The following is a 27,349-nucleotide window of genomic DNA, read 5'->3' as shown; positions in this document are numbered from 1 at the left end:
GAGGAAATCTGATAACAGCATTGTACAGCAGGCCTCCGGATCCCTCCTGATGAGTCTTTCCAAGTTTCCTTTCTGACCTAACATAAGGATTTTAGATGGTGGACATTAACTTGGTGAGCTCTCCCCCTGTGGCATGTGGAGCACATTGGGATTTACGACCCTCACTCTTGGGCTAATAAATGTGGAGGAAAGCTGACTTTGCAAAGTCAGTGCATACCTGTGAGCTGCAGGGACCCCCAGCATGGAGGCCCCGTGTGGCCCCCCAGCGCTCTTCTTCTCCTTCTCCTTGTTTGTCTTCACCTCGCTCACGGTGACACTGAATGGCCAGTTGGTCTGCTGGCAGGCCTTGCTGCGGTGCCACCAAGAGCGAGACTGCGAGCTGGCCTATAATCAGTACCTGACGGCATGTGACGGAAACTTGAGGGGGACGAGGCGGCAGTGTCCGAGCCACTGCATAGGGGCCCTCGTCCGCCTCAACCAGACGTTCAGTGGGCCAGACCTGGAGACCTGCGACTGCGGGCAGGACGTGGAGTGCCGCAGGGCCAAGAAGGCCATTGAGCCGTGCCTGCCAAGGACTCACCCCGGTGGAATGGGCTGCACCGAGGCTCGCCAGCGCTGTGAAGATAACCTCAGCTGCCGGTCGTCCCTGACCGCCTACCTGTCCTCCTGCGGTCAGCTTTTCAACGGCAGGAAGTGCTCGGCCCGCTGCAAGGCCACTATTGAGGAGCTGCTGTTCATGCCGGATGGTGCCATGCTGGACAAGTGCATATGTGATGGAGTGGAGAGGCCGTTTTGCGAGGTGGTCAAGGAGAACATGGCCAAGCTGTGCTCTGTCGGGGACCGGGGAGCGTACACTGACCACGACGGCCTGGACGATGTGTATGAAGATGAAGATTATGAAGCTAAAGGCGAGCGAGAGGTGGATGCGGATGCTGTGGTTCAGTATTCGGGGGGCAAGCGCTTCTCAGGCCATATAGTTCTGATCTGGGGGTTAGTCTTGCTGACTTTTCTTGAGGCTTGACCCGTCCTGGCTCTTCTCCACATGGTGATGGCCAGCACTGTCTGAGCTCTGATACTGGAAATTCAGAATCCAAGTTCAGAGTGCTTCCAAAGGGTCTAATGAAGATGCTCTATAGATAAGGGTGCATAGAGTACGAGGATTGATGCATTTCTATGCCCCTCTTCTTGCCTTTTTATGAGCATCATGGCTATGGACAAAAGCTTTGAAAAGGCTTATTTAGAAGGTTGCAAGGGAGTTTCGCATTGGCCAGGACTGTCCAGCGTGGATTGGCTTATATGAAAGACTTAAGCTAAGGAATAGAAGATGGCCTGGAATTTATGTTCCAAGAGTGAAGCTAGAACCTCACTGAAATATGCCTTAAAGGAATATTGCAGCGTTCCTCAATGTAATCTTTCTGTGTCTGGTCATGGCTGATTGCCACCAAGCAGTATTTTCGAAGGGCTTTCATACTACTTAAAAAGAGCAGAAAGATCACTGACCCACGACAAATGTAGAGTTGAATCCAGTGAGCACTTGATTGGATTGCTTGGAATGTTTATAGTTTCAAGTTTTGTTTTATAGTCACATATTTCAAGCATTTTTCCCATTGGATTGGCTTCTATAATAAGCTAGCATTGAGTCAATGTTTTTTTTTACCTTTCCTAACTACAGGGAAGTGTCAAAATGATCAATTGCCGTAACTGAGCAGATGCTACACATGCAGACGTTAAATGAAAAAGAAAACACTGAACTACTCCTTTAAACTCCAGTATTTGTGGCCTCTCTGATAGAAAGCTGTGAGAGTTTGGTGAGAGACTCTCCTCCTTCTTCCCCTTCTCGCTCTTAGTGTTTTGTTTCACCCCATTGCTGCCTAAAGTGTGTCTCTTTTTTAGTAAGACTTAAGACAAACAGTGAACTTGCTTGGTGGGTGTTTGCAGACCTCTTGTTGCCCACACGCTCATTGTGGTGACCATTACACTTCAAATATTTGCAGTGGACGGCCAGAGAAAAGAGCAGGTTTCGGGATCAAGTTGTTAAATTAAGTGGAGAGCCTCTTCACAGGCTACTAAAATACCCTCCCCCCCTCAACCACTCACTCTATATTCTCTCTCACTCTCTCATTTCACTGAATCATCCCCTGGCATGACCTCTTTCCTCTCTTTTTCTCCCTCCCCCATTCCTAAAGGAAATACTTGATCTCTCTCACTCTCTCTCTCTCAGTTTTTTTTCCTTCTCTGCTTCTGAGCTGGACCATTGTTTGTGCTCTGAAGTAATTGGGTTGTATGAAATTTCTCTTGCACATGGAAAGTAGCAGAATCCCTCCTTCCGTGACTTCAAACGTCTGCTGACTTTTCGGCCTTGCTTGGAGAGAAGGGAAATGAATGAGAGATCTGTTTGCAGTCTCTTCTGAATAAAAAAAAAAAGAGAGGCTGCTTTCTGACGAACTGGAAGCAGAAAAATCGCCACACTACGTTAGTCAGCGATTGTCTGAGTTGTGGACACATTCTCTAATGTGGAATTACCCACATTAGTTGTGTTAACTTTGTAACAGTTTCTAGTTCAAACAGTGATTGAATGTTGTGAAGGTATTTGGTCGAATTGTCACAAACCTTGTATGTACAGAAAGCAATATATTTATGTTTTAAATGATGAAGGAATAAAATTGAATGTGAAATGTGTATATATGTGCTTGTTCAGTTGGTTAATAATATCAGAATATGCCGTTTAGAGTATTACAACGATATTAAAGCAAATGTTCAGCAGCAGCAAAAGTTTTCAAAGACCGAGGATGAGGCTTATGTAGTCAAGTAATGGACGCTCATAGCTTTAGCATTACACTAACTGGACGCCAAAATCATCACACACTTACCTTAAACCACACTGAGCTCCTAAGAATCTCTAATAGACTAGACTAATGTGGTTTCTGACATCAAATGCCTCACTGTTATCAATAAAAATGGACAAAAATAAATAAATACAGACAGAATTTGGACATTAAAATGGCTGATACATGTTGTTGACCAGAAAAGTTGCTGTCCTGCAAAAACCATGGGTCTCCATGTTTGCATGTTTTGATATAATTTAAATCTGGCAGTTGTTCAGAATTTAATGATGAATGGTCCAAAAACTGCTCTAGAATGACTTGAAATTAAGTTTTTACATCCATTGAGAAAGTGTTTTCCTTCTCCTGTAATCTAGACATTTTGGACATCCTTTATTTTCTATCTGAGATGCTTTAGAACTCAATGAGGTTTTAGGAAAGTGTGTAGTGATTAAGGCATGTAATTAGTATAATGCTAAAGCTTAGCAGAGCTAAGCTGGGGAACGTTGAACAAATCAGCTGGATCCATCTAAGCAAACAATATAGCTGAATCAAAGATTTAGCTTTCTTGTGTTTCAATCCCAATATAACATTCCTAAACCAGTTAGAACAAAATAAAAAGTATGTATCTTATGTAAGTATAATTGTAAAGCTATTCGATTTGGCATTTGTATTCCTCTTTACAAAGCCGTGAAAGTTCACTATGACCAAGTAAATAGCTTCAACCCATAGCTACAGTAACCCACATGTCTTTTTCTGATCTAAATAAATCAAAACTAAATATGTTGTAAGTAAAACTAGCAAATACCTAAAAGTAAAAAAATATATTCATGCTAGCTGGCTAAATGATTTCTCACAAGGAATTTTGTCTACTAACTAAAATCCTGATGATGTTGAGGCTAATAAATACAAACATGATATTTAGCTTCCTAACAGTAATGTTAGCTATCTGGCTTATTTCTCTATTACCTGTTCCCATCCACATGTACAGATATTTCTAAAAACAGAGCGTTTGTCAAACCTGTATGGAGCGACAGTACCTCATAAACAGTGACATTAAAACACAATGAATAAGGAAGAAAATCCCAAATTACACACTACTGTAGTGTACTACGCAAGATTCTAACCTACCTCTACCTAGAGCATTATATTTTTGTAGTAGAACAGTATTTACATTGTTCATATGTAGAAATTTCATAAAGCTCTGTTAGCTCCACATTTTGTCCACTTAGAGGGAGTGTTTTGGAAAAGCTTTGATTGACCAAAAACAACCTTTCATGTGGACAAGAGGCCAAAACACAGACAAATACCTCCGGATTCATCCAGATGCATGTGGACGGGCCCTAAAATAAACATTTCAAACAGGCCATCCCCAAGCGTGACTATAGTTTTCGGTTTTACATCCACCTTTAGTTTTTCTGGTCTAATAACTGGACAATCTTGGCCCTCATGCCTATTGCGGGACCACTGTGGAATGTGATTGTGTTCACAATGTCACATAACGTCACAATGATCAGCCATTACATTAATACCACCTGCCTAATATTGAGTAGGCCACCCTTGTGCTGCCGCAACAGATCTGACCATTTGAGGCATGGACTCCACAAGTCCTCTGAAGGCGTCCTGTGGAATCTGGCACCAAGACATTAGCAGCAGATCCTTTAAGTCCTGTAAGTTGTGAGGTGGGACCTTTTATGAATTGCATCAATGAGCCTTGAACCAGAAGAACCCAACAAAACCTGCCTGATGTTTGGGAGATGTTCTGACCCAGTTGCCTAGCCATCACAGTTTGGCTATTTTCAGGGCAGCTCAGATTCTTATGCTTGACCACTTGCTGCCTAATATGCCCTTTGACCGTGAGGTTCCCTTATAACCAGTGATGTAGCTCTAACTAATCATTTGTTTACCACATTCTACAAGAGGATGCTGTACGCTTTTAAGGAGAAGGTGTAGGAGTGTAGAAGGCAGTTTCCCTGTGAAAACAACTCACTGGAGGCATGCGTCTGAGTTTTGCTCCACATTTCTCTCCCCCCTCCCCCTCTGTAGCCTGTCCCCCTGCAGCCAGCTTCTGGGAACAAAATCAAAACAAACAAAGGCAGGAAAGTTAGGGGGAGGGGGCAGGGTGGTGTGGGCCAACAGGAGCTGGGCCTTAGTGTCTAATTTATCTGGGTGTTGGGACAGACCCATATTTCAATCCCCATTACACACACACACACTGGGAAGAGTTGAGATGCAGATTTTTAGGCCTAGCTTTGTGTCCCATGGATACAATGTTCTATTCATGACGGCCATGTCAGTGTAAGATGAATACTGTTGGGGGGTGTGTGTGTGTGTGTGTGTGTGTGGTATAGATGAGGGCTCCATGTTCCAAGGATTAACCCTCTCTGCACGCGCGCGCACACACACACACACACACACACAGTCTCTCTTGCAGTGCCAGTCTAAACTGTGGCTGGGAGAGAGCCAGAACAGGCCAGAAGAGACCCCAGCAGAAATCAAGCAAACTGGTTCTACAGTGCCGCTTTGTGAGCTCTTGTGTGTGTATGAGTGAAAGTATGAGTGTATGAGAGAGTGAGACAGTTTAAGTGCATGAGAACAAGTATGAATACACGCTAGAGCGAGACTATTTAGATTGGTCTCTGGTGAGTAGGAAAGAGAGGAAAGTTAACAGGAGAAAAGTACAGCAGAAACTCAAACCTGCACCGTTTCCCCTTCTGTACCTCAAGTCGAAGGCAGCAGTCAATGCATTTGGTGTCCAAAGTTTGCTTCTATAGTTTTGCACTGCACGTACAAGGGTAACATGGGTAAAAACTAATGCAATATTGTGCATGGCATTTGGCATTATGCTAATAACATGTCTATATCATCCCAACACTTTCAGACCCCTTCAAGTTTACATCGACCCTTATGGCATTTGGCTGACGCTAATATGCAGAGCAACTTGCATTTGAATCAGGACTCTTGGTGGTGTTGTTACCCACTACGCTACACCAGCCGGGAGGGACCACGCTAAAGTAAAATCACATGAGTAAGTTTATTTGAGAGACTAAAGGACTAAAAAACCTGACGTGAGTTGGCAAGTTTGTGCAATGCTAACCCAGCGGTTTTAAGCTTCTATTGCTGGTTAGCCTATAACATAATGTGATCTATAAACATGAACAAAAAGAATTGCCTTAAACGGTATGGATTTGGTAAATAATTTCAAATGGATTTACATACTTGCCTTACACTGTATGACAGTGATGTCCATTAAAAACAAAATAGCAGTGCAATGTAATTGGGTCCAGAAACAGTAATAACAGTAGCAGCTCTAGCTAAAACAGTACTATATGCCACCCTGAAGTCTGAAAAATGCTCCAAATTGGAAGGACACTTTGGACACTTTAGGCAGGGAAACTGGGTGACGAGTGACAGTGCAAAAAAGCAAATATAGAAAGTAGTATTGCTCTTTGTTAGTCACCTTTATTTCACTGTGACCCCAAATAAGACCTGTTGGCAGCATTATAGTAATGCTGGTGTAATGCATGCATGCCTTTCTACAATGCCTGTAAGTCACCAAACAGCGGAGCACGGAGATAAGGAGATGATAAGGAGAGGGCATTGTTGGTTCCACGATCCCCAACATCAGTTTCTCTACCTAGCTCCTTGGCTTACCTTAATTCTCTTTGATTTTCAGCACAAACACATACACACACACATTTAGAAAGAGAGAAGCTTCCCTGAATGAAATGACATAGATAGATTATGAAGTTAGACAGATAAATTAAGTTAATAATACGGTATAAGTGTGGAAAAGATTATTTGGCTTCGTTAGCTCAATGCTAAGGAACACTTAAATCCTCATAGACCGGCTAGCAGAAATGAGCATTGCTGCAGCGGTAGTCATTTCTTGCATTAACAGGTGAAAAAAGGCAGAAACGATGTCTAGGGTAGGAGAGAGAACAGCTTGATTAACTTGTGGCTATGTATTTAAGGTCTGCTTTGCATATTTGCACTCATATAACCATTAAATACTTAAACTGCTTCATCAAGGTGCAGGGACACTGGTTAGCTGATTTGCATATGTGTTTGGGTGAGGGGGGTCTTATCACAACACCACAACAGTGGTGTAACTTATTATTACAAAACAATAGATGCCAGTTTTTAATTACCAAAGAATGACATGGGGGTGTAATGACTCTTTAATTAGCTTCATTTGTAGATCAGACATTTCATAAATAATTCAAACAAAAATAGTAACATTAAAATAGGGTTATATAAACAAACAAGGCCGACAGAAAACCAGTGTCTCTCCAGCATACAGTAAATAGTAGATCATGAAGTAAACCACATTTCTAATAACAGCCGCCTGTACATTGAAAGTACCTAATTTGTCCCATCCACGCTTAAGTGCTTCGTTTTTTTTTATGTCAGTTTTGGACAGTTGGGAGACAGAAAAGTCCAGAGCTTCACAGTGTTTTTACTGTTTTTTACTGCCGCGCCACCAATCTAAACTGTTAACCAGTGGCGCGTGAGGCGAGCAGAAGAAAAAGTCTCAGCGCTTGATGTGTGGCAGCCCAAAAGTAAATGCAAGAGCAGAGCAAACAGGGAGGAAAGCCACATGGACCCAAAGCCCCACTTATTCTGCGGACGAGCTGTGGTGAGGCTCACTGTGTGTGTGTGTGTGTGTGTGTGTGTGTGTATATATGGCAGAGAAAAAGAGCCTGAAGTGGCAGAAAGTAAAGTTTAAATAGAAAAAAGGGTACATTGAGTTTTTTAAGGATCTGTCACATTTTCAGGAGTTCCCTCGTGTATCTTTTTGTGTACAGCGGTATTTTTTTCTGCAATAAAAACATCTGCAAACCTCAGCAAAATCTTTTAAGACAGTTACATGACCGGAGAGGAAAAGCATGAAAGTACAGTAATGTGTAAAAACATCAGTTTGTAACATTGCTTGTGTACAGTATACCATATTATCCAGCAAGCTGACTAGCCCTAATGCTGATGCTACATGCTGGAAAAGCAGCAGCCGTGGTGAACTTGTGTGACTGGTTGAGGGCAGATGTGATCACCCCGGCAATCCAATCATATTTCTTCCGATCCAAAGCCAAAGGGTCACCCTCCAGTATGCTCGTGTGGCCTTGCCAGATTCATCCATGGTTAGAGGCAGCTATAGCTACTGTAGACAACACGCTGAGTGACAAACAGGAGAAAGCTATGTGTTAAGACTTGGAACTCAGACATTCAGCGTTGCAGTGGCAATAGGGTGAGCATAGAAGTCTAGGCATCCCTGTCCCCAGCAAGTACCCCTAATTGCTCCTCAAGTGCTCCCAGGCCAGCCGGGAGATATAATCCCTCCAGCGGTGTCCTAGGGCTTCCATTTGGGTTTCCTCCCACTGGGTCACGCCAGCTACATCATAAATGGGAGGCGACCGGGGGGCATCCTTATCAGATGCCAGAACCACCTCAGCTGGCTCCTCTCAAGAAGCAGCATTTCTACTTTGAACCTTCCCCCGATAACAGAGCTCCTCACCCTATCACGAGAGATCACATAGATCAACTGGTAAATCGAGAGCTTTGCTTTATTGTTCAGCTCTCTGTTTCCATTGCCGGAAAGTATGTCCATGACGTCAAGGGCTCTTATACCCTTGGTCAATGGGCATTCCACCACATCCGAACATCGCGGCTGGTGGGTCCACATGGTTGTCCCACATTACTTGTTTGGGCTGACCCTGAATGGGGTACACTACCCCCAGACCCGGCTCCAGGGCTAGATGCCAGTTCCCCCTTTCCATGCAAGGTACTTGCTTTTCTCGTGCTTGCTTTCTAATCAGAAATACAGCAAGCCATTATATGCCCCCATTTGCTTTGTGGTATGTAATACGATTTCCTCTTTGGAACAACAAGAAGGAGTTCTACACTTACATGTCCGCACAGATTCAGAAACAAGGTCCTTATTCACATCAGTCTGGGTTTCCCGGATCTAAAACACACAAAACCATCTTTACATAAATATAAGAATGAATAAAAATATTGTTAATTGTTTACAAAACATAAAACAAAAGGTTTGCCTTCAGATAATTTAGATTTACCATGTTAAACCTTTGTCACACAGAAATGACAAAGTATATTATATACTTGAGGCTTATTATGGGTCTTTTATATATTATAAAAATTATAAAAGCTCATATACTACAATGAAGACAAAACAGATAAAAATCCTAATAACCATTTTATTAACCATACTGTGTTGGTTAAAAACCCTCAATGATGCTAACCCCAGTGGTGTGCACTGTTGGGACTTTACCTTAATCTGTTCCTTAAGGTATTCCGCTCTACTCATCAAACTCTTAATCTGTAAAAAATACAATTAATTCATTCATTAAAAACATTAATGACAAATAGAAAAACTGCAATATTTGAGGGAAAAAAGATACATCAGGGTAGGTAACATGATTCCATTCGAATTTCTACCATGATATTGACCACTATTCAGACACTGACTATTATATAGCATAATAAACATCATGATCAGGCATAACTTTAAAACCACTGACAGGTGAAGTGCATAACCTTAATAATCTGAGTACAATGGCACATGTCAAGGGATGGGATACACACTACATGTCCAATATTTGTGGACTCCCCTTCAAATGAATGCATTCAGCTACTTTACATTCTGAATGAGCAGGTGTCTCAATACTTTTGCCCATATAATGTACATATTAGGCAGCACGAGAACAGTTAGTTTTTGAAGGTGACTGTAATGGCTAAATGACTGGTCCAGAGCATCTCCAACACAACATGTCTTGTGGAGTATTCTCTGTATGCAGTGGTTACTACCTGCTAAAAATGCTCCAAGTAAGGTCTACCACTAAACCGGCAACAAGGTGATGGGCAACCAACTGGTGCTTGATTGGTGTTGATTGGTACTAGTTGTTGGCTAACTTTGGTGCGCTGATCCCCACATGCATCAGTGAGCCTTGGTTGTCCATCACCTTGTTGCCGGTTCACTGGTTGCCTCTCCTTGGAGCATTTTTACCTTGGTGCGTTGTAATGCATCTTATAATTAATGGCTAGATCTTTGCAGGAGGGCAAATCAGTCATCACAGTGTCAGATGCACAGTGATGACAGGCAAGGCCACCCTGACCCCATAATAACCCAAAGCTAAAGTCATTCAATCATGCGACAGCCTTGAGTCTGTAAGGCTAAATCAGCAACACAATCCAGCCCTTTTTTAAACCTGTTCCAGCTTCCAGCCTATTCACAAGCTTTGGCCTTGACAAAGCCTCAGGCGCAATCCACTTGTGTGACTCAAGTGTCTGTGTTAACTAAACACTACAGCACCTTAATCCAGTGTAGCATCAATGGCCTGATATCCAAGCTAAGTATTACATGAGCTAGGTTTGTTAAGGCAGGGCTCAAAAACACAATGCTTAAACGACCTGTTTCAATAACAAGAAACATTAGAAACTAATATGCTGTCCATTGGCTAGAAACAGAGCCACAGAAGTACAGAGTAATGTGCTCAAAGAAAGTCATGTTGTTTGGTAACTCCACAGAGTCAAACACACACCAATTATAAGACATAACAGATGTACTTGGAAACTTGGGCATCTGTTTCAGACAATCCTTGGGTACGCTTCAAGAAACAAATGTCTCAGTTAAGTGGAAATATTTTGAATGTAGGAAAAAATGATTAAATCCCTTAAATACCCACAGTTCTTGCCCTGCACGTGGCCAGGTATAGCATGCACACAGGGAAGCCAAAACATTATGACCACTTCATTCATATAACATTCATATGTAACCAATAACATTCATAATATCAAAACTATGGAACATGTGAAAGTCTGGGATAGCCTGTACTATGCAGATGTTTTAAGCACCTCAGTACATTGTTAAAAAAAACATTTCTCTCAACAGTAAGAGTGTTTGTACTGTACAAACTCCAGATCACATTAGAACAGATGCTGGTGAACATAAAATCCAGTGAAAAGTATTAGAATAAGAATTTCTTGTTTTGTATAAAGCAGCTTTTTTTAAGTCCAGTCACCAATTCTGTGAAGTGAAATACAGTACCTTCATCTGGTCAGATCTGCTGTGGCGGCAGAACTACTCATATTAGGCCGATGGTACTAAGGTCATGGCTGATATTAGTAAGTCCAATTCATTTAAACTAGGTGAACATTTCTAAAGTCCCGGTCAGATTCTTGTATGGAGCTGCATCTCCTGACTGTCAAACATGCATTTTAGAGTGTATTCTGTTAATATGATGTGGCATCATAAATGCAGGATTGGGACTCTAAGAATACAGCCAAAACAATAATCACACATGGTTCACACACTGAATCCAGGCCTAACGAGCAACCAACACACACACACAAAGCTCTGCTTTTGGTTAACTCGGCCGCATCTGAATTTATTTAAGGGCTCATAAAACTTCAAATGGGAATACTCTAAAAACCACACTTTCATCTCCCACCCCTCGCGCTCTCTCTCTCTCTCTCGCTCACTAAACTGTTTATATGTAGAATACAGTCGTGTTTGGACCCAGGCACATTGCTCGGTTGCTTTTCTGCTAAAGTTCCAGTCCCATAAACAGATAACACAATATGTTACAATAACACAACTGCAGTGTATGAGTCTTTAATTTACTTGTGTTGATGTAGCACTGATTGCTGATTATTATTCTGACCATTATATCAAGTAATCAGAGTTTCTCTGAGAGGGAAAAGGCCAAATGATAAAAACGGACTTCACCAAACAATAACAAGACTCAAAGACAACAGAACAAGATAAACTATGATGCTTCTAGACCTCAAATAAAGCATATAAAAAAAGACACAAAGTGGCAACAAATGCATGTAAATGTGTGTCCATCAGGCTCTGTGTTTGACTGTAAGAGAGAGCAATAAGAGAATGTAAAATATGAATCATCGTGTGCAAACTGCGTTGTCTCACTGCCGATTCACTGAGAAGTATAGCCTTGAGCCAAAGTTGGGATGCCCCTGTTTAAAGGGCATGTGTTGTTGACTTTCTAAGAATAAATAAGTGAATAAATCACAAACGTATATTTTTCTGCACATTTCAGAGTACAATGCACATTTAGTTGCCAAGTTTAACATACAAGATTAAAAAAATGGAATAAAGCATATTAAATATACAATAACCCTTGTACGCTCCACATTTAGTGCTGTTATTTATTTATATTTATATATTAAGGAAATAAACAGTAACTGTGCATGGCATATGTAAAAGTGTGTTACCTGTAGAGAATATATGCATTCAGAAAACATGTAATTTGCCAAAAACATTAGTATATGACTGGGTTTTAACTCCTTAAATTAAAAATGGATCCAGGTCTGTAAGGTTGCATCTCCTTGCTCCTCACCTCTTTACCGTGGCAACTGCCAGCCTCACCCAGCATCGCTATTGCAGCATTAGCATCGCTGTCAGTAGAAACGCTATCGCAACAGCTGCCAGCCTTGCCCAGCATATCCATCGGAGCATTAACATCACTATCAGATAATTAGCAACATCTTTACCGCAGTGTTCAAATGGTTCTTCCGTATGATGGGGAACTTCTTGTATATGGTTCATTAGTAAACTTTAAAAAGGGTTGGGCCCTGTAAGCTAATCAAAGGAACAAGCACATCATCAGGCGCCAAACCAACAGAGACACATGTGTTAATATTCAGTGTGTCAGGGAGATATATGGAGTCACTGACTTGTACTAACAAGGTTTACGGTGTGTTCACGTACCTAAGCCCTTCAGCACCACAATACAGGATAAATATCCATTATACATTTCTTTTACCCACCTCGTTGTGGAGCAGCTCCCTCCTACGGCCCTGAGACTCGGCTGCACATGAAAGAAAAGAGAGCGAGACAGAGAAAGGATTAATCAATCATCTAACCCAGCACACCTCACATGTATGGTCACAAATACTTAGTTCATTTCATGGTTATTACCCTTTTATAACTAGCTACTAGATTTAGTAACAGAATGCAGAGGCAATGGGGCCCACATCATATACAAATTATTTATATATGTTTTTCCACTGTCACTTATAATGTCTGTAGTAGGTTATGTACCAAAAACATTTATTATTCATTTGTAACTGACATTTCTCTTTATCCCTTTATATTGAACAGACTGTTTTTACTGTGTTTACTAAAAGGCAAATACATGCTAATTAACACAGGTGTTGGTGTGTTTTAGTTGGAACCTGTTTGCTGGGGGAAGCAGGTTAGATGAATCTTACTGCTGCATTATGATCAAAGCAAAAGGCTGAATGCGGAGGAAGGCATTATCTTTATTGATTAGGATTATTTCTTTGGCCGATTTGACGTCACATTTAGTTCTGCCCAAAATATTTTTAACTTTTCAGGCCCATGGATCAGCTGTATGTCTGGAGGATGGAGGAGGAGGAGGGATCAAGCATACTACTTTGCTTCCACTTTGCTTCCACTTGCATTGGAAACCTGCAGCATGTGGAGAGCAAGATGGATTCAATCAAGTATGAGAAAATATGAAACCTAAAAGAAAGAGGAAACCTAATGCTTGCAGTGAGGAAGCTGAAGCTTAGGCATCATTCGACCTTCCAACAGAACAATGATCCCAAGCATACCTTAAAGTCCACCAAGGCTTGATTTTAGAAGAAGAAGTCCTGGAGGATTCTGGAGTGGCAGTCACAGTCGCCTGACTCAAACCCCACAAAGATGCTACCACACTTCGCCCACTGTCACAGTCATGTCAGAATATGAACTTGGCCCCGGTATGTCACAGATGACAGGGCACGTGACAGGGTTTGCTGCATGTACAAATACCGATAACTTTGTGGAATTTTCTAGAGCTGCCATAGTGAAGGAGTACAGAGAATGGACTTCTCGCACACTAAAATGCCTCCCAACAGCATAACAGCAGTGATCCACGGGCCGTTGATGCCAGAGAGGAACGAGAACTTCGGTAAGTGGTACTGAATAAACGATGAGCCTCTGTGGAGCAGTTAACCTCTATAATAGACACCTTCCATCACCTTATACAGTTCATGCCACAAAATCTAGTGCCATCCAAGCCAAGGGTGGTTATTTCCACTATTTGGTGGGTGACTGTGAGGCCCCATCAAGTCACTGACTCGACTCCCCATCTCTGATGGACAGTGCTACTGCTTTTAGCTATGCAACTTTTGCACTTTTGTAGATTTTAAGAAGCAAGCTTTAGACATTAAATATGTGTTGGCATTTACGGTAAGGAGACTATTGAGTAAACTAAATCTACAGCTGAACCTTTACTCCAACAATGGTCGAAAATCTAGTAAGACTGCATTTACAACTCACAACGCTAGCTCACCCTGCTAACTTCCATTCATTATTAGCAGCATTTTTTGGCCAAAGTGCTGCTCACATGCAAACACTGTGGATTGGGTGGTCTCGAGCCTACCCCAGCCTCTTTATCCCCAGGGCCGTTGGCTCAAGCGCAGAGTGCTTTGAGAGATAACAGTTTTCATTTGTTTCCAGTATTTAATAACAGTGAGAGAGGAGGCGAGCGGCACTGAATGGGATCCAGATGGCAGCGGAGCAGTACCACACACACTGCCCTGGCACAGCCTCTCTTAGTTTCTCTCTCTCTCCAAACCACTCACACACACACACACACACACATCTGGCTTCCAACTTTCTTTTAGCGCGCTTTCTCTCTCTCTCTCTCTCTCTCTCTCTCTCTCAAACTGTAACCCTAAGACTTTCCAGCTTATATTTGTATCTCTTCTCTCTATACACTGCACAGAGCAAGTTTTAGGACACCTTGCATTCTTCTAAACTGTTTGGTTTTAAGTGTTACTGTTCAATTAAGAATGAAAAATTACCTGCAAAAGTTCTGTAGAGGCTTTGTAGAACATAGAACAGCTGTGTTTTTTTTTCTCTCAAGTGTTTGATCAAATGTTCACCTTTTTTCAGCCAATATGGTATTGTCAATGAACCTGTTCGTAGTTCCCCCTAGCACTAGCAATGCTCCCTAAACTAGAAGGGTAAGGACTTAAAATATCTCCTCCAATACATGCAAAGCCAGCCAACGACTCTTATCGAACTCATCGCCGGGCAGCCAACATGTTCAGAGGACGGTGCTGGGTCCCCAGCTCAACTGCACCAGCTAACAGACACCTGCACCAGCCAACGTTGCTTCAACAGTGATGAGAGGAAAGATAATGTTGGCAGCTATTAAAAAGACCATAACTAGAAAATGGATGCTGCAGGATCCCCCAACTAGGGAGAAATGAATGGAAAATGTCTAGGAAATTAAATAGTCCCTTTAACAGAGACTATGTGAGATGTAATGTGTGTACCATAGTACTATGTTGGACCTATGTTTTCTCTGTAAAACTCTGAAAAATAAAGTATAAAAAAATTATTAAGTATTAATTAATTTTAAAAAAGAGTGATGAGGGGAGAGAGGGAGAGAGACCTTGTGACTCCCTGGCCATAGTGGCAGCATATTAGACCGCTGAGATACTCAAAGCCCCAGCACTCTTTATGTTCATCCAAGTGTCTTTCGTGGTGTAAATAAGAGGTTTTACAATTTTTTTTGGCCCAACACTGAAATATTTAAGTTCTGTTGAGTAATAAAAAAACAGATTATAAAATGTGTGTTCTTTAATTTATAAATAATTGATCGCTTTTTAATGTCACAAATGCTTACACATATGGTGGAAATTTTAACTAAGATTATATCTCATTCACCTCAAATGCAGTCAAGACATCTCTAATATCTGTAGTGTACTTCTTTAGTTTGCAACAGGACATGCTAGGCTAACATTGCTAATGAATACTGGACCAGAACTGTCACCAATCTCATCTCAGCAAATACCTCAAATCTTCATTTATTTCCTAAAAATCGATCAACCTCTACATCACAAACAGACCATGTCAGAATATAAGAGTTACTAATACAAATGAACAAACCGTGTCAAAATAAGTCACTTTTTTATTTTTTGCTGAGCAATCTGATCCGAATCCTGAGTTTCGTGATCCCTTACGCCATGTGTATGGCGTGCTACATGGTGGCACTCTGAATACATACAAAGATAGACTCTTACCAGCCAAGGCCAGAAGCAGCTCTCCCAGACTCTGCTGATACAGATCCAGCGTTTCGTAATCCTCCAACCCACAATCCTCCTGTAGGGCACAGGGCATTACAACTACAGGACCCACAGTGTACCACTCAGAGTAGCCATTTTTAGCATGAACTTATGGCAATCACCTTGGCTACAGCAGCAGCAGCCAGGTCCAGTGCAGCAAGTAATCGAGGCTGATCCTTAGACATTTCTAGGTGAGAAAAACAAACAAAAACCAGACTGAATGGTTCGCCCCACAAAAGGTGTGTCATTTGTCATAGTCTAAGAAGTGTACCCAAGATTTCAGCCCAACACAACCCAGATGCAATTCACTTTAGACCTGGCTCAGTGACCCAACGTTCTTTAGAAAAGAGCGATGGTCCAGCATTTGCAAGCATACATTTAGATTTGCTTATGTGCTATAGTACTTTAATCCTGACTGTCTTTCCCACTGGTCTCACCAATTTGCTTGTTTATTCTTTGAACCTCTTTATCTTTAAAATTTCTGACATTAAAACCAATTAATAAGTGTAACAATTTTAGACTTTTTTTCATTTTATCCGATTTTCTCCCCATCGAAATCAGTGAAGGCAGAAAACCACACATCCCTTCTAAAGCGTGCGCAGTCAAGACGCCGATTGCAAGACAACCAACGTGCCTGGAGGGAAGTGTGGTATACCCTGCTCCAATGTACCTGCAGAGGCCAGTGACGGCCGGCACCGCAACAAAGCAATGCATCATTTACCCATACTCGAGAGAGCAAGGCCAATTGCACTCTCTCTGGGCTGATGGCTAGCAGCATGACATGGATTCGAACCAGCGACCTGATCATGGTGACAGCACCTTAGCCCGCTGGACCTCCTGGGGCCCCTATGAAACAATAGACTTGACAGAGAACGTACACTGAATGTAAATCACAACAATCAGCCATAACATTAACACCTTAATATTAGGTAGGTCCCCCCTTGTGCCGCCACAACAGATCTGATCATTCGAGCCATGGAACCCACAAGGACCTCTGAAGGCCTCCTGGGGTATGTGGTACACCTTTTGGTAGGTCCTTACCACTGCATACCAGAAAAACCCCACAAGCCCTGCATGATGTTTTGGAGATGTTCTGACCCAGTCGTCTAGCCATTGCAGTTTGGTTCTTGTCAAAGTGGTTCAAAGATTCTTATGCTTGCCCATTTTTCCTGCTTTTAACACCTCACAATTAAGCTGCCTAATATATCCACCCCTTGACAGATGCCAGGGTAAGGCTTTATAAAGACTATTATCAAACATAGTTACCCCTTAATATATCCCTGGATGATTTTGCATTCTCAAAGCTGATTCTGTTGTCTGAAGCCACCAGAGCTTTGAGTTCTTCAGCTCGAGACACATACTGGTTGACCTGTAAGAGGTTTTAAAATGCTGAGTTAGACATGAGCCACTCTCTGCAGCACAACAGCACACAACACAACAACCTCTAAATAAAAAGCTATAAAAACCGTACTTTACTCACCCTTTGTCTGAGAGTCTCTTTTCTTTGCCTGTCTGTCTCGTCTGAGAAAAGAAAGATGAATCAAGATTGACTGACATACCAACTGATCAACTAGAATAAAGGAACTGATTCACCCAAGCGACAAGAAAAGTAATCAGATGTTCTGCTGGAGCATGAACATCAATAATATCCAGACAGAAACAGACAAGAAAGGCATGAAGTGGCATCAGGCAGAAGAAGGAAATGTTGTTTGCAAACTAAACTGAGCAATAACTAATAATGAGGTGACCAGGAAATCTAATTAAGACCAAAGGCTCAAAACTACATACTTCTACCTGAGGAGTGTGATACTCAGGGAGCTTACAGTATGCAGTATGCAGACAGTGTTTTGCCCAGGACCTGATTAGGACTGTGTGTGTGTGCGCACATATTCTGGAATTTTCTGCAATGTCAAAGTGCACAGTTCGACATCTGGAAGGCCACACCACTATATGGATTAGTGTTTTCCTCAAATACACATGATCAGAGTACAATGTAATTTCCATCAGCTGCTGTGTTTCTGGGATCGTGTTTTGACAGCAGGGAAACATTTGAAGGAAGTGCCACTATCCCAATAACACCATGTTAGTCAAGTCTCCACTGACATTTTCATCTGCATGGTTCTGAATGTCAAAGTTTCCACTCTGGTGCACGACAACTTGACTGGCATGTTGTTTTTGGTGTTGGGTGTTTCATCACAACAACTTACATCACCTAGCAGATGAGGAATATTTAAATCCTTCATTTTGTCGATCATGTTGTTGGTTTCAGCATCGCTCTGCAAGTGTTTTGTCGCTGTCCCGCAGGTGCAGGTCTGTTTCTGTGCATGTGCAGCCAGAGAAATCCGAGAATACTTTTACTGTTTTCTACTTAACTAGGGATCTGACCCAATCCCTGTTCCTAAACGCCCCCCATCACTAGCAATGTCCCCAACACGATAGAGACATGTGCAAGTCTACTCTGATACATGACTGCCACTGATGCAGTATTGATAGACAGCCAGCATGCTCTTTGGAAAGCGCGGCTCCATAGCTCAGATACAATAGTTAACAGATGCCTGTGCTCACCAACCTCACACTGGGAGTAATATAGGAAAGGAGGGTTATCAGCCCACCCCTGTGAAGGAGAGAAAGGCCAATTGTGCTCGTTCAGACTCTGGCAGCTGATGGCAAGCAGCAAGACCCGGGATTCAATCCAGCGATCCTCATATTTATAGACCTTACTCCAGTCTACAAAATGAAGTATGCTGTTTATGTGACCACTTGAATAATCAGATAATTGCAGAGTGCATGTCAATTACTCTATTTTGCAGTTTCTGATCTTCACCAGGTCAAGGTCAAGCGTCAGAAACCAGGTTCTTATGAAGAGTGGCAAAGGATACCTTCCAGGATAGAGTGAGGAGATCAGGAAAGCCTTGGTAAAGAACTACTGATACTATGAATTGAGAGAAGTCAGTTGAGGATGGTTGGTCATCCCACTGGAATGCTGCCTGCTCAGCTCCCACTAGATATGTTCCAGGTATGTCCTACTAAATGGAGACCCCGGGGTAGTTACAAGACTCGTTGGAGGGGTTATATCCCACATTTCTCTTGGAAACCCCCAGGAGGAGCTGTAATGTTTGTAATGCATTCATAGGGAACAGAAGTGGGAAGTGAATTCTATACAAAGAGGCCAAATACATACTGGAAAAGAAGAAAAGAGAAACTTCCAAGACAGTCACACTGCTAACGTCCTAACTGCAGTTTTAAAATTCTCCAGGAGAGGAAAAATTCCCTTTTTTCTGAACGACCACCTGTCTAGCCTACTGCAGGTCTGAAAATGTAAAGGACAATTTCCAGCCATTCTCTCTCAACCCACTGCTCCCCTCCCCCTACCATGGTTCTCTCGACCTCTGCCCCCAGCTCATCTCACCATTAATGAACAAAACATTACAAGGCTCTTCAGGAAACAAAACCAGATTTAGTCCCACCATCCACCCTAGGTCCAGGTTCAGCTTAGATTTTAACACTCTCGCGCCGGAATTCCTGCAGATTAAACTGTCTGAGCCATCACTGATTTCCTGACCAACAGAAGGCAGCAGGTGTCAGACACCTGGACCCTCATTAGTCTCAGTTCTTCTCTACAGTCTTGACACCAACAATTACTTTTCCAGGGACCCATCTGTGAAGATCATGAAGTTTGAGTATGACACCACTAACGTCAACAGTGACAAGTCTGCCTATACAAAGGGAAGTTGAGCAAAACCCAACCCTACCCCTAGCTTCCACTGTGGTGTCACTCAAGTTCCTGAGAACCACCTTATCCTGGGACCTGAAGTGTATACACAGCCAAGAAAGCACAGCACAGGATGTTCTTCCTAAGGCATATTTACATTATCCATATCCATCATGTGTAAATCCTCCACCTCACAAGAACAAGCCAAACCCCAGCCTTTAATCAGGACAGAAGAGAGGAGCCTCAGCTGTGTTCTGCCAAAACTTCTTGACACATACACCAGCAGGATCATGAAGCATGCTGGCAAGGTTACAGCTGACCTCAGTCATCTCTCACGTCACCTCTTCTGAAGTATTCTTCTGGTAGAAGACTCAGTCCTATCAAAGCCAACACAACTAGACATGCCAACAGCTTTTTCTGTAGAGCCGTGATGCTCATCTACTGGAATAAGCACCTCAAACCTAAACTAGAACTGTAGAAGACCCCATACTGTAGCTGACCACAACTTCTCAACTTATAGGAGAAACTGACAAAAGATGATGACCATCCGTTTCAAATGAAATGTTTTGGCATTTGTACATATTCTAGGTATGCATAATGTTAAGTATATGGCTCTTACAATGGATGGCAGGCACAAAGTGCTCCAGAGCGCTGCAGTAGAGAGAGAGAGCAGCTGCCCTTTCACCCTCCTGATCCTTCTGCACTGCCCGCAGAACCAGCTCCTTCTGAAGAAGGCAAGAAAGAGACAGAGAGAAAGAGAGAAAGTGCAAAAGAGAGTAAAAAGAAAGAGCAAGGGGAAGATAAAGGGGTATTTAGCCTAGATTTACAACACAGATCCAACCAGCATTCACATAGCTGTGTATGGATGTAATTACAGGCCTTGTATTTAGGCTGAAATGTAAATGCATAAGCAAACAAGACAAACACAGTCTAAAACACCATCATCCTCTCAGTCAGGATTTGTCAAGCCTCTGCTAGCGGACCAACAGCTGTTTCACACATGGGCAGTGGAGTGTGCGCAGCAATCAAACCCTTCAGATCATTACAATGACTTACAACAAACAAGACGATGTGCTGGGGGATGAGACGGTTTAATAACACACACAAACAAAAAACTCACCGCTTTGCCTAGGCTCTCGGCGCTGGGCATATGCTCCAGGTCAACAAACGGGTGCAGGAAGAACTCATCAAATGAAATGCGTGAGTCTGGGTCTCTGTCCAGCAGCCTCAGCAACAAATCCCTGCAGTCTCTGGACACTCTGGCACCGAAAGGTAGCTAAACACCATACACACAAATTTCAGTGGGTAGTGGAAGGTGGGTAATATGACAATATTTTGTTGTGGTCATGATACATGACACAAAATGCACTTTTCTGATATTGCTATAAATAGTATCAGCACCAAAACATCAGGCAGGTCGTGAGGGGTGTTCCTCTTATGTGGTGGTCCGTACCTACCCAAAAGTGATCCAAGAAAGGACAACTGGTAAACCAAACAGAAACTACACCACAGTAGGTCACACCATCAACAATTTCCCCTGTAGCCTAAATGTCATAGTTCAGCCAAATTCATTCATTCATAGGTGCACAATATGTGCTTGGTTTTTCATTGGAGCTACAAAGCTAGTGTAGCTAACAAGAAGCTTATGTCCACCACTGCTCCTACCTGCAGACTGCATGACCAAATTATCACCCACTAGCTGTGCTCTTTATTTAACCAAATGAAATATAGCCTGTTTCGTGGGTTGATCTTACCTCAATTGGTTTATCGCTGCGGATTTTTTCCTCCAGTTCAGCGTAGGAACGGGACGCAAACGGTGCTCGGCCAAATAGCGTCTCTGAGGTGCAAGACACACAAAAAAAGCATGTAAGACACAAGCAGTTCAGTGATTTATTCAAATTTAGCTGTATTTCAAACATAGTCCAAACCAGGTTTTCAGATAACTGGCCCACTAACAAGATTTTTATGCAGTAACCATGTCTGATTTGATCCAGTGTTTTGGGATCGGGCTAATCCAGGAGTATTTTAATGGATCAGCTCTCGGCTAAAATTAAGCCCGATCTAGTTCCGATTCTTTGTTTTTACCAGTCCAGCAGAGCGCCCTCTGGTGTCTTTAAAGGTCACTATTCACAGCCGGCAGCAATGAGGAGCGTTCTCAGATGGTTGCACATTTTATAGTCTAGAACATTGATTAAAAACATTAAAATACATAAAAATAATATGAAGTAATTTCTGTGGTTTAAGTGCTTTCACTGTGTTTGGGCTGCTTTTCTTTTAGATGTGTGTATTTTTTTGTCAGTTTCACTTTACTTGTGCAATGACAAATGTTTTCTATTCCATTCCATTTTACCCATGTGGCAAAATGCTTTCCTGTCGCATCTTCACCCTTCGGCTAGTTAGAAACTAAACTGGCGTAGATGGATTATAAGTATAAGCTGAATTTATGTGTGGTTTATTTACAATTTGATTAAAAAATCGATTTTGACTCATGTATATAAATTCAGCCTGAGGTTGTTTTATGCATTTACTAACTATCAATGAAGAGAAGAGAATAAAGATGAATAACTTATTCACCAAAAGTCACTGTTTTATTTCTCTTTTCTGCTTTTATTCCAGTTCACATAAAAAGTAAATAGTGGAGTCTGTCATTCTGAGACTTACTTGGAAGATCTCTCTTTTCTACACTCAGCCTGTGACCATATGAGACTCCCACACCTCACACTAATATAGCTCTGCTCTCTAGTCTGAGGCAGGTGTGCAATGATAGAGGCATACAGTTTTCACAGAGCTGGTAAGATTAAGCTTCTATTACTTGTTAGCTACATTAGCCTCAATATATCCAGTGCAACCCTGAGCAATTTTCTGACTGTGGGACTATATTTAGGATGAAAAAAATACCAATTTTGGCCAAACTACTGCTTTGAGTTTGAGTGACTGGCTCTGCCTTTAAATTAGCCTTAGCTTTGAAACAGCAAAGATAAAACAGCAGGCCAGCAGTCTCACCATAGAGGATGACCCCTACGGACCAGAGGTCCACTCTTGCATCATACTGTCGCCTGCACACCATCTCTGGAGCCATGTAGAGAGGAGAACCCCTTAGAGCGCTCTGTTCATCCCATGGAGACATGTACTGTGCAAAGCCAAAATCTATACGTGGAGAGGAAAACAAAGGGGTGAATGTATAGATGACTATTAAATAAGATTATTAATGCATAATTCTTTGGAAAAATGATCCAGCAAAAGTCTGTCCAGCATGATAGTGTTCTCGGTTACACTAAATGGCCATGTACCCTGATCTACATGTACAATCTACAACAGCACTTTTACCTGAGCCTGAAGACTCTAATGTTGTATATACCTGCTAGTTTCAGCACACTGCCACTCAGCAGAATGTTCTGAGGTTTGAGGTCCAGATGGGAGATGTTCTTCTCATGAAGGAACTTCAGAGCGCAGGCTGGAGACACAACGTAAAGTCAGACAGACTCAACACACATTTCAGTGATGCAGGCATTTGAATTTCTGAGACTGGGTATTTAGCACTGGGTGGAAATGGCACCAATAAATGGTAAGTAAGTCCGTAAACACAGAAACAAGGTGTTTATTGGTCAGAGATTTGGTCTGCCTTCAACAGGCCTTTAAAAGAATGCACATGAATCAGAACAGCAGCACCATCTGCTGGACAAAACTTTCAGGCTGCTTACCATTTACCAAAACACCATTTACAGCAGGTTCTGAAACCTGAATCCAGAACAGCTAAGTGTACAACTGAAGTACACTTCCTGTTCCTCAGTCGAGTCATATGATGGAAGAAAAAACACAGTTCAGTGTCGAGGTCCTTAAGGACTAGAGCGTAAAGTGATTAACATTAATAAAATTAAAAAAACAACTAATTTAAACAGTTTTTCTCTTACCATAAATGTAATTAATTAGTTCAGACATGTTTGATTCTTGTTTAGTTAATTAGCATATCATAATGGGCCAATACAATTTCAGAAAGTATATATGTATGTATGTGTGTGTGTGTGTGTGTGTGTGTGTGTGTGTGTGCATACGTTGCTGTGAAAAAGAATGATATAAATGTCCTATGTGGTAAGTGGAGCTAATATATATATATATATATATATATATATATATATATATTTACATGTACATATATATACATACATACATACACACACACACACACACACACACATTTATATTAATTATATATTATATTAACATATATATTAATTATATAACATTTTAAACTAACTCTCCTAACTTTCATTCTCTCTCTCTCTCTCTCTCTCTCACTTTGTTCAAAAAAAAGGACATGCTAGCATTTTAACTTCTGATGAATCATAATTCATCACGGAATATTGTTGTGATTAATGCCATTAAACTTTTTAATAGATACCACTAATACATATATACACACACACACACGCTCACACACACGCTCACACACACGCTCACACACACGCTCACACACACGCTCACACACTGTTTACTGCATCATTCAGATCCATCAACTCTTGAACGTGAAGACTGGGCTGAATTCACATGAATAGGTAGAAGCCCATTAAATGGATCACATTGATTTTCACATTATTGAATTAAAGTTCAGTATTTATTACAGCTACTTCTCCTCTTTACTGAAAAATTATGTTACCTATCTGTTGGAGGAAGCGCTGAGCCACTCTTTCAGGCAGGATCCGCCGGCTACGGATAAAGCGGGACAAATCTCCACCTGAGCACCACTCCAGAATGAGGTAGATGTTCTCATTGTCCCACTGCAACACACAAACACACTTTAATTTAACCACAGCCGTATTCTAACCATCAATATTTCACATATATATGCCCAAAGTAGTTAATATCACTCTCATGCAAAACCCTTTTATCTCCAGGTCAGGCTGCTGGGTGATCATCACCCAACCCCCCTCCCCAACTCATCCCAAAAGTACTGGAGGGAGCACCATTCCTCATTCCACTGCTTCACAGCTCAACACTAGGGGGCTTTATACCCCTCTAGCCCACACCTGGCTTTGGACATGGTGCCAATAAGTTCATGTTTACCTGCTCCAGAGAGTCTTACTGGTACTCTATTGGTAATACATCTCTACAGGGAACAGACAAGCTGTGCGAGTGCATTTGCTTAGGGGTCCCACATTAGAGCAAATTGCCCTATATATAATAGCAGCTGTGTAATGCATTACCTACAAGCCGCTGACTGGTAATCAGTCGTTTAGGATATGATCTTATTTTATTCATTTATTCATTTTTACCAGATTTTTCCTCCAGTTATTTTTTTTCTCCTTCACGGTTACTTTTTTGCAAACACTGGGTAAAAAATACCCACTGCACTGATAGTTTTAAAGGCTTTTAAAAAAAGTGTCATTACTGCTTTGCTAGTGTTTTCTGACCACTCCAACTTATTCACAAACCTGAGGAAAACTGATTACTGTGATGCACATTATCTACCTGGAAGTCCTTAAGCTGCACAATATGTGGATGGCGCACGGTCTTCAGGATCTCTATCTCCGTCAGCAGGTTTTCCATTGAAGCCTTGTTGAGACTCTTCTTGCTGACCACCTTTACGGCCACCGCCTCTCTGCTGTCAATCTAAACAAACCAACAAACAGACTGTTAACACCTGGCGTCAGCATGTCATTTTCAGATTGGATTATACCACATTTAATGATCATATTTTTCACAGTTTCACAAGCAAATTTTAACATAACCCCATTAAATGCAGATATTTTGATGAGTTTTGAGTGAAATTATGTCATATTTGCCTTTATTTTTCTGCTTGTTTGTGTTGTTCCAAAACACACAAAGTAAATAAACATGAGCAGAACAAAATATGAGCAATTGCAATAATTTTCTGGGAGAAATCCTTAATTTCAGGGGTACCAACACTTTCGGCCATGACTATATATAATAATATAAACATATTTCATTCAGCAGCCAATAGGTTTATGTTTATCTGCCTCGGAAATTCATATTCGATTGGCAGTACTTCTCTACAGGGACTAGACAAGTTTGATGAATAAGAGCCAATATGACTGGACTTCTGCACTCTGGACCTTGCTGATGGGATAATCCTTCATAAGTAACTGCATTAGGTTGGGGGGGTGGCCCACGACAGCATCACTCAACTACTTACTGCTCCATTAAGCTAGTTTGGTCTCTCAGACTTCCTGTTACTAGATAATTCATTGACCTGAACAACAAACAAGCAAGCAAACACACATATACATCCGCTATGTGTCCAAAAAAGTTTGTAGACACCTGCTTACCCAACGTTTCTTCTCCTCCTTTACTGCAGTACCACTTTCTATTCTTACACTAGATGTTAAAACATTACTCAGAAGATCTGACAGCATGCATGCACGACAGCCTCAGTGAGGTCAGGTGCTGATGTTGGGTTGGATGTTGGATGGAGCTCCATCCCTCCAGGAACCATAGTTTCACTGCTCCACAGCTCAATCTCAACGCTGAGGGACTTTATACCCCTCTAGCTGAAGCTTGCCATTGGGCATTGAGCTGTGCGTACACAAAGGCAGGCCTGTACACCTCAGCAGCGGGTGCACCTTAAAGTAACTGAACTCTCTAAGTGGAAGCAGTGTCTGGATACTTGATACGCCGTTCAAATGCTGGCAAACCAGTCACCCTTATCTAGATCCCACCCACCTTCCTGTAGGCTTTGTAGACCGTTGCATAGGTGCCACTCCCGAGCTTCTCAGTCAGAATGAAGTCGGCAAGCTTTGGTGGAGCAAAGCTCGAAGCCATGCTTCCATGGACGGGACACATCCACCAGCACCTGACAAGATCAGAACACACAGATACAGTACCGCATGATATGGATCTACTGGAACCTGTATGTTCACACCCTCAGTCACATTTCAGGGGTCATTCCTGTGTGTGTGCTCTACATGAAACTGATGAAGCTGGTGTTTGTGTTCTCTGGATTTCTCCGGCACCTGAGGGGTATTTCACAAATCAGGATTTAAGGAGTAAAGCTGGATAACTTGAGCCAAATGAGCCACGAACAGACCATCTCAGGAGGACAGTCTGATCCTACTGGACAGGCTGGACCTGGGCTCAGTGTATTCTATAGGAAGCAGATGAACTGAACCTGACTCTTAAAGTTAACTCCTGAATCCTGCGTTGGGAAACAAGCCTCCTGCTGATGATCAAGCAACAACGACAGATACCAGGAACCTGGGGTGAGCAAAAATAGGGCTGAAGTTGGTCCAAATGGAGCAACAGTTATATTCTGGATCTTGCTGGACTGTAATCGCTCCAATATTTATCTAGCTAAGGTGGACCGGAAAACAAGCTGGCGAATAAGACGTTAACTTCCCCCTCGTCAAACACAGAGACTTTTAAAACTTAAAAAAAACATATTTGCTGTAAATAAGCACATTCATAAAGTAGTTGTACCTTCTCTCCGCGAAAAATAAGGCCACTTCAGGTGCATGAATTGCTGTCCAGTGTTTTCTTCCCGTGCATGCTTGCTGTCAGCTGAAAATGACGTAGGCATCCTTCAACAAAGGCCAAATGCTGCCCTCTAGCGGTCTCGCTTCGTATCACCACCAAATACTGCCACCATAACTCTGAGGTGATTTTAAACGACTGCAAAATTAAATTCATGATTGAATCAAATTTGCGCTTACATTCCTGATATGAGTGCCTCCACTGTATCTAT

At 42.0% G+C, this 27,349-nt stretch overlaps 2 protein-coding genes across 2 annotated transcripts in view; one reads left to right on the top strand and one right to left on the bottom strand.

Annotated features, from left to right (window-relative positions):
* The window catches only part of LOC140575040 (growth arrest-specific protein 1), a 2,944-nt gene extending 263 nt beyond the window's left edge, over positions 1 to 2,681 (top strand). Inside the window, exon 1 of the mRNA XM_072695170.1 lies at positions 1 to 2,681. This exon is cut by the window's left edge and continues 263 nt beyond it. Within this exon, the coding sequence (XP_072551271.1) occupies positions 242 to 1,021 (780 nt within the window). The 5' untranslated portion in view covers positions 1 to 241 and the 3' untranslated portion in view covers positions 1,022 to 2,681.
* Positions 2,682 to 6,990: 4,309 nt separating this feature from the next.
* ulk3 (unc-51 like kinase 3) lies at positions 6,991 to 27,174 on the bottom strand. Its single transcript, XM_072695697.1, has 17 exons — positions 27,085 to 27,174; positions 26,332 to 26,461; positions 25,120 to 25,260; positions 24,308 to 24,428; positions 23,012 to 23,107; positions 22,657 to 22,800; positions 21,408 to 21,490; positions 20,774 to 20,929; positions 20,273 to 20,378; positions 17,422 to 17,462; positions 17,208 to 17,310; positions 16,064 to 16,128; positions 15,900 to 15,978; positions 12,627 to 12,667; positions 9,109 to 9,156; positions 8,727 to 8,784; positions 6,991 to 7,994 (listed from the first exon to the last, which is right to left on the bottom strand). The coding sequence occupies exons 2-17, from the start codon at positions 26,449 to 26,451 to the stop codon at positions 7,978 to 7,980; spliced, it is 1,419 nt and encodes a 472-aa protein (XP_072551798.1). The 5' UTR covers positions 26,452 to 26,461; positions 27,085 to 27,174; the 3' UTR covers positions 6,991 to 7,977.
* Between the last annotated feature and the right edge of the window lie 175 nt (positions 27,175 to 27,349).

Source organism: Salminus brasiliensis, chromosome 13, assembly GCF_030463535.1.
Source record: "Salminus brasiliensis chromosome 13, fSalBra1.hap2, whole genome shotgun sequence".
Taxonomy (NCBI): domain Eukaryota; kingdom Metazoa; phylum Chordata; class Actinopteri; order Characiformes; family Bryconidae; genus Salminus; species Salminus brasiliensis.
This window is presented reverse-complemented; position numbering and strand designations above follow the sequence as displayed.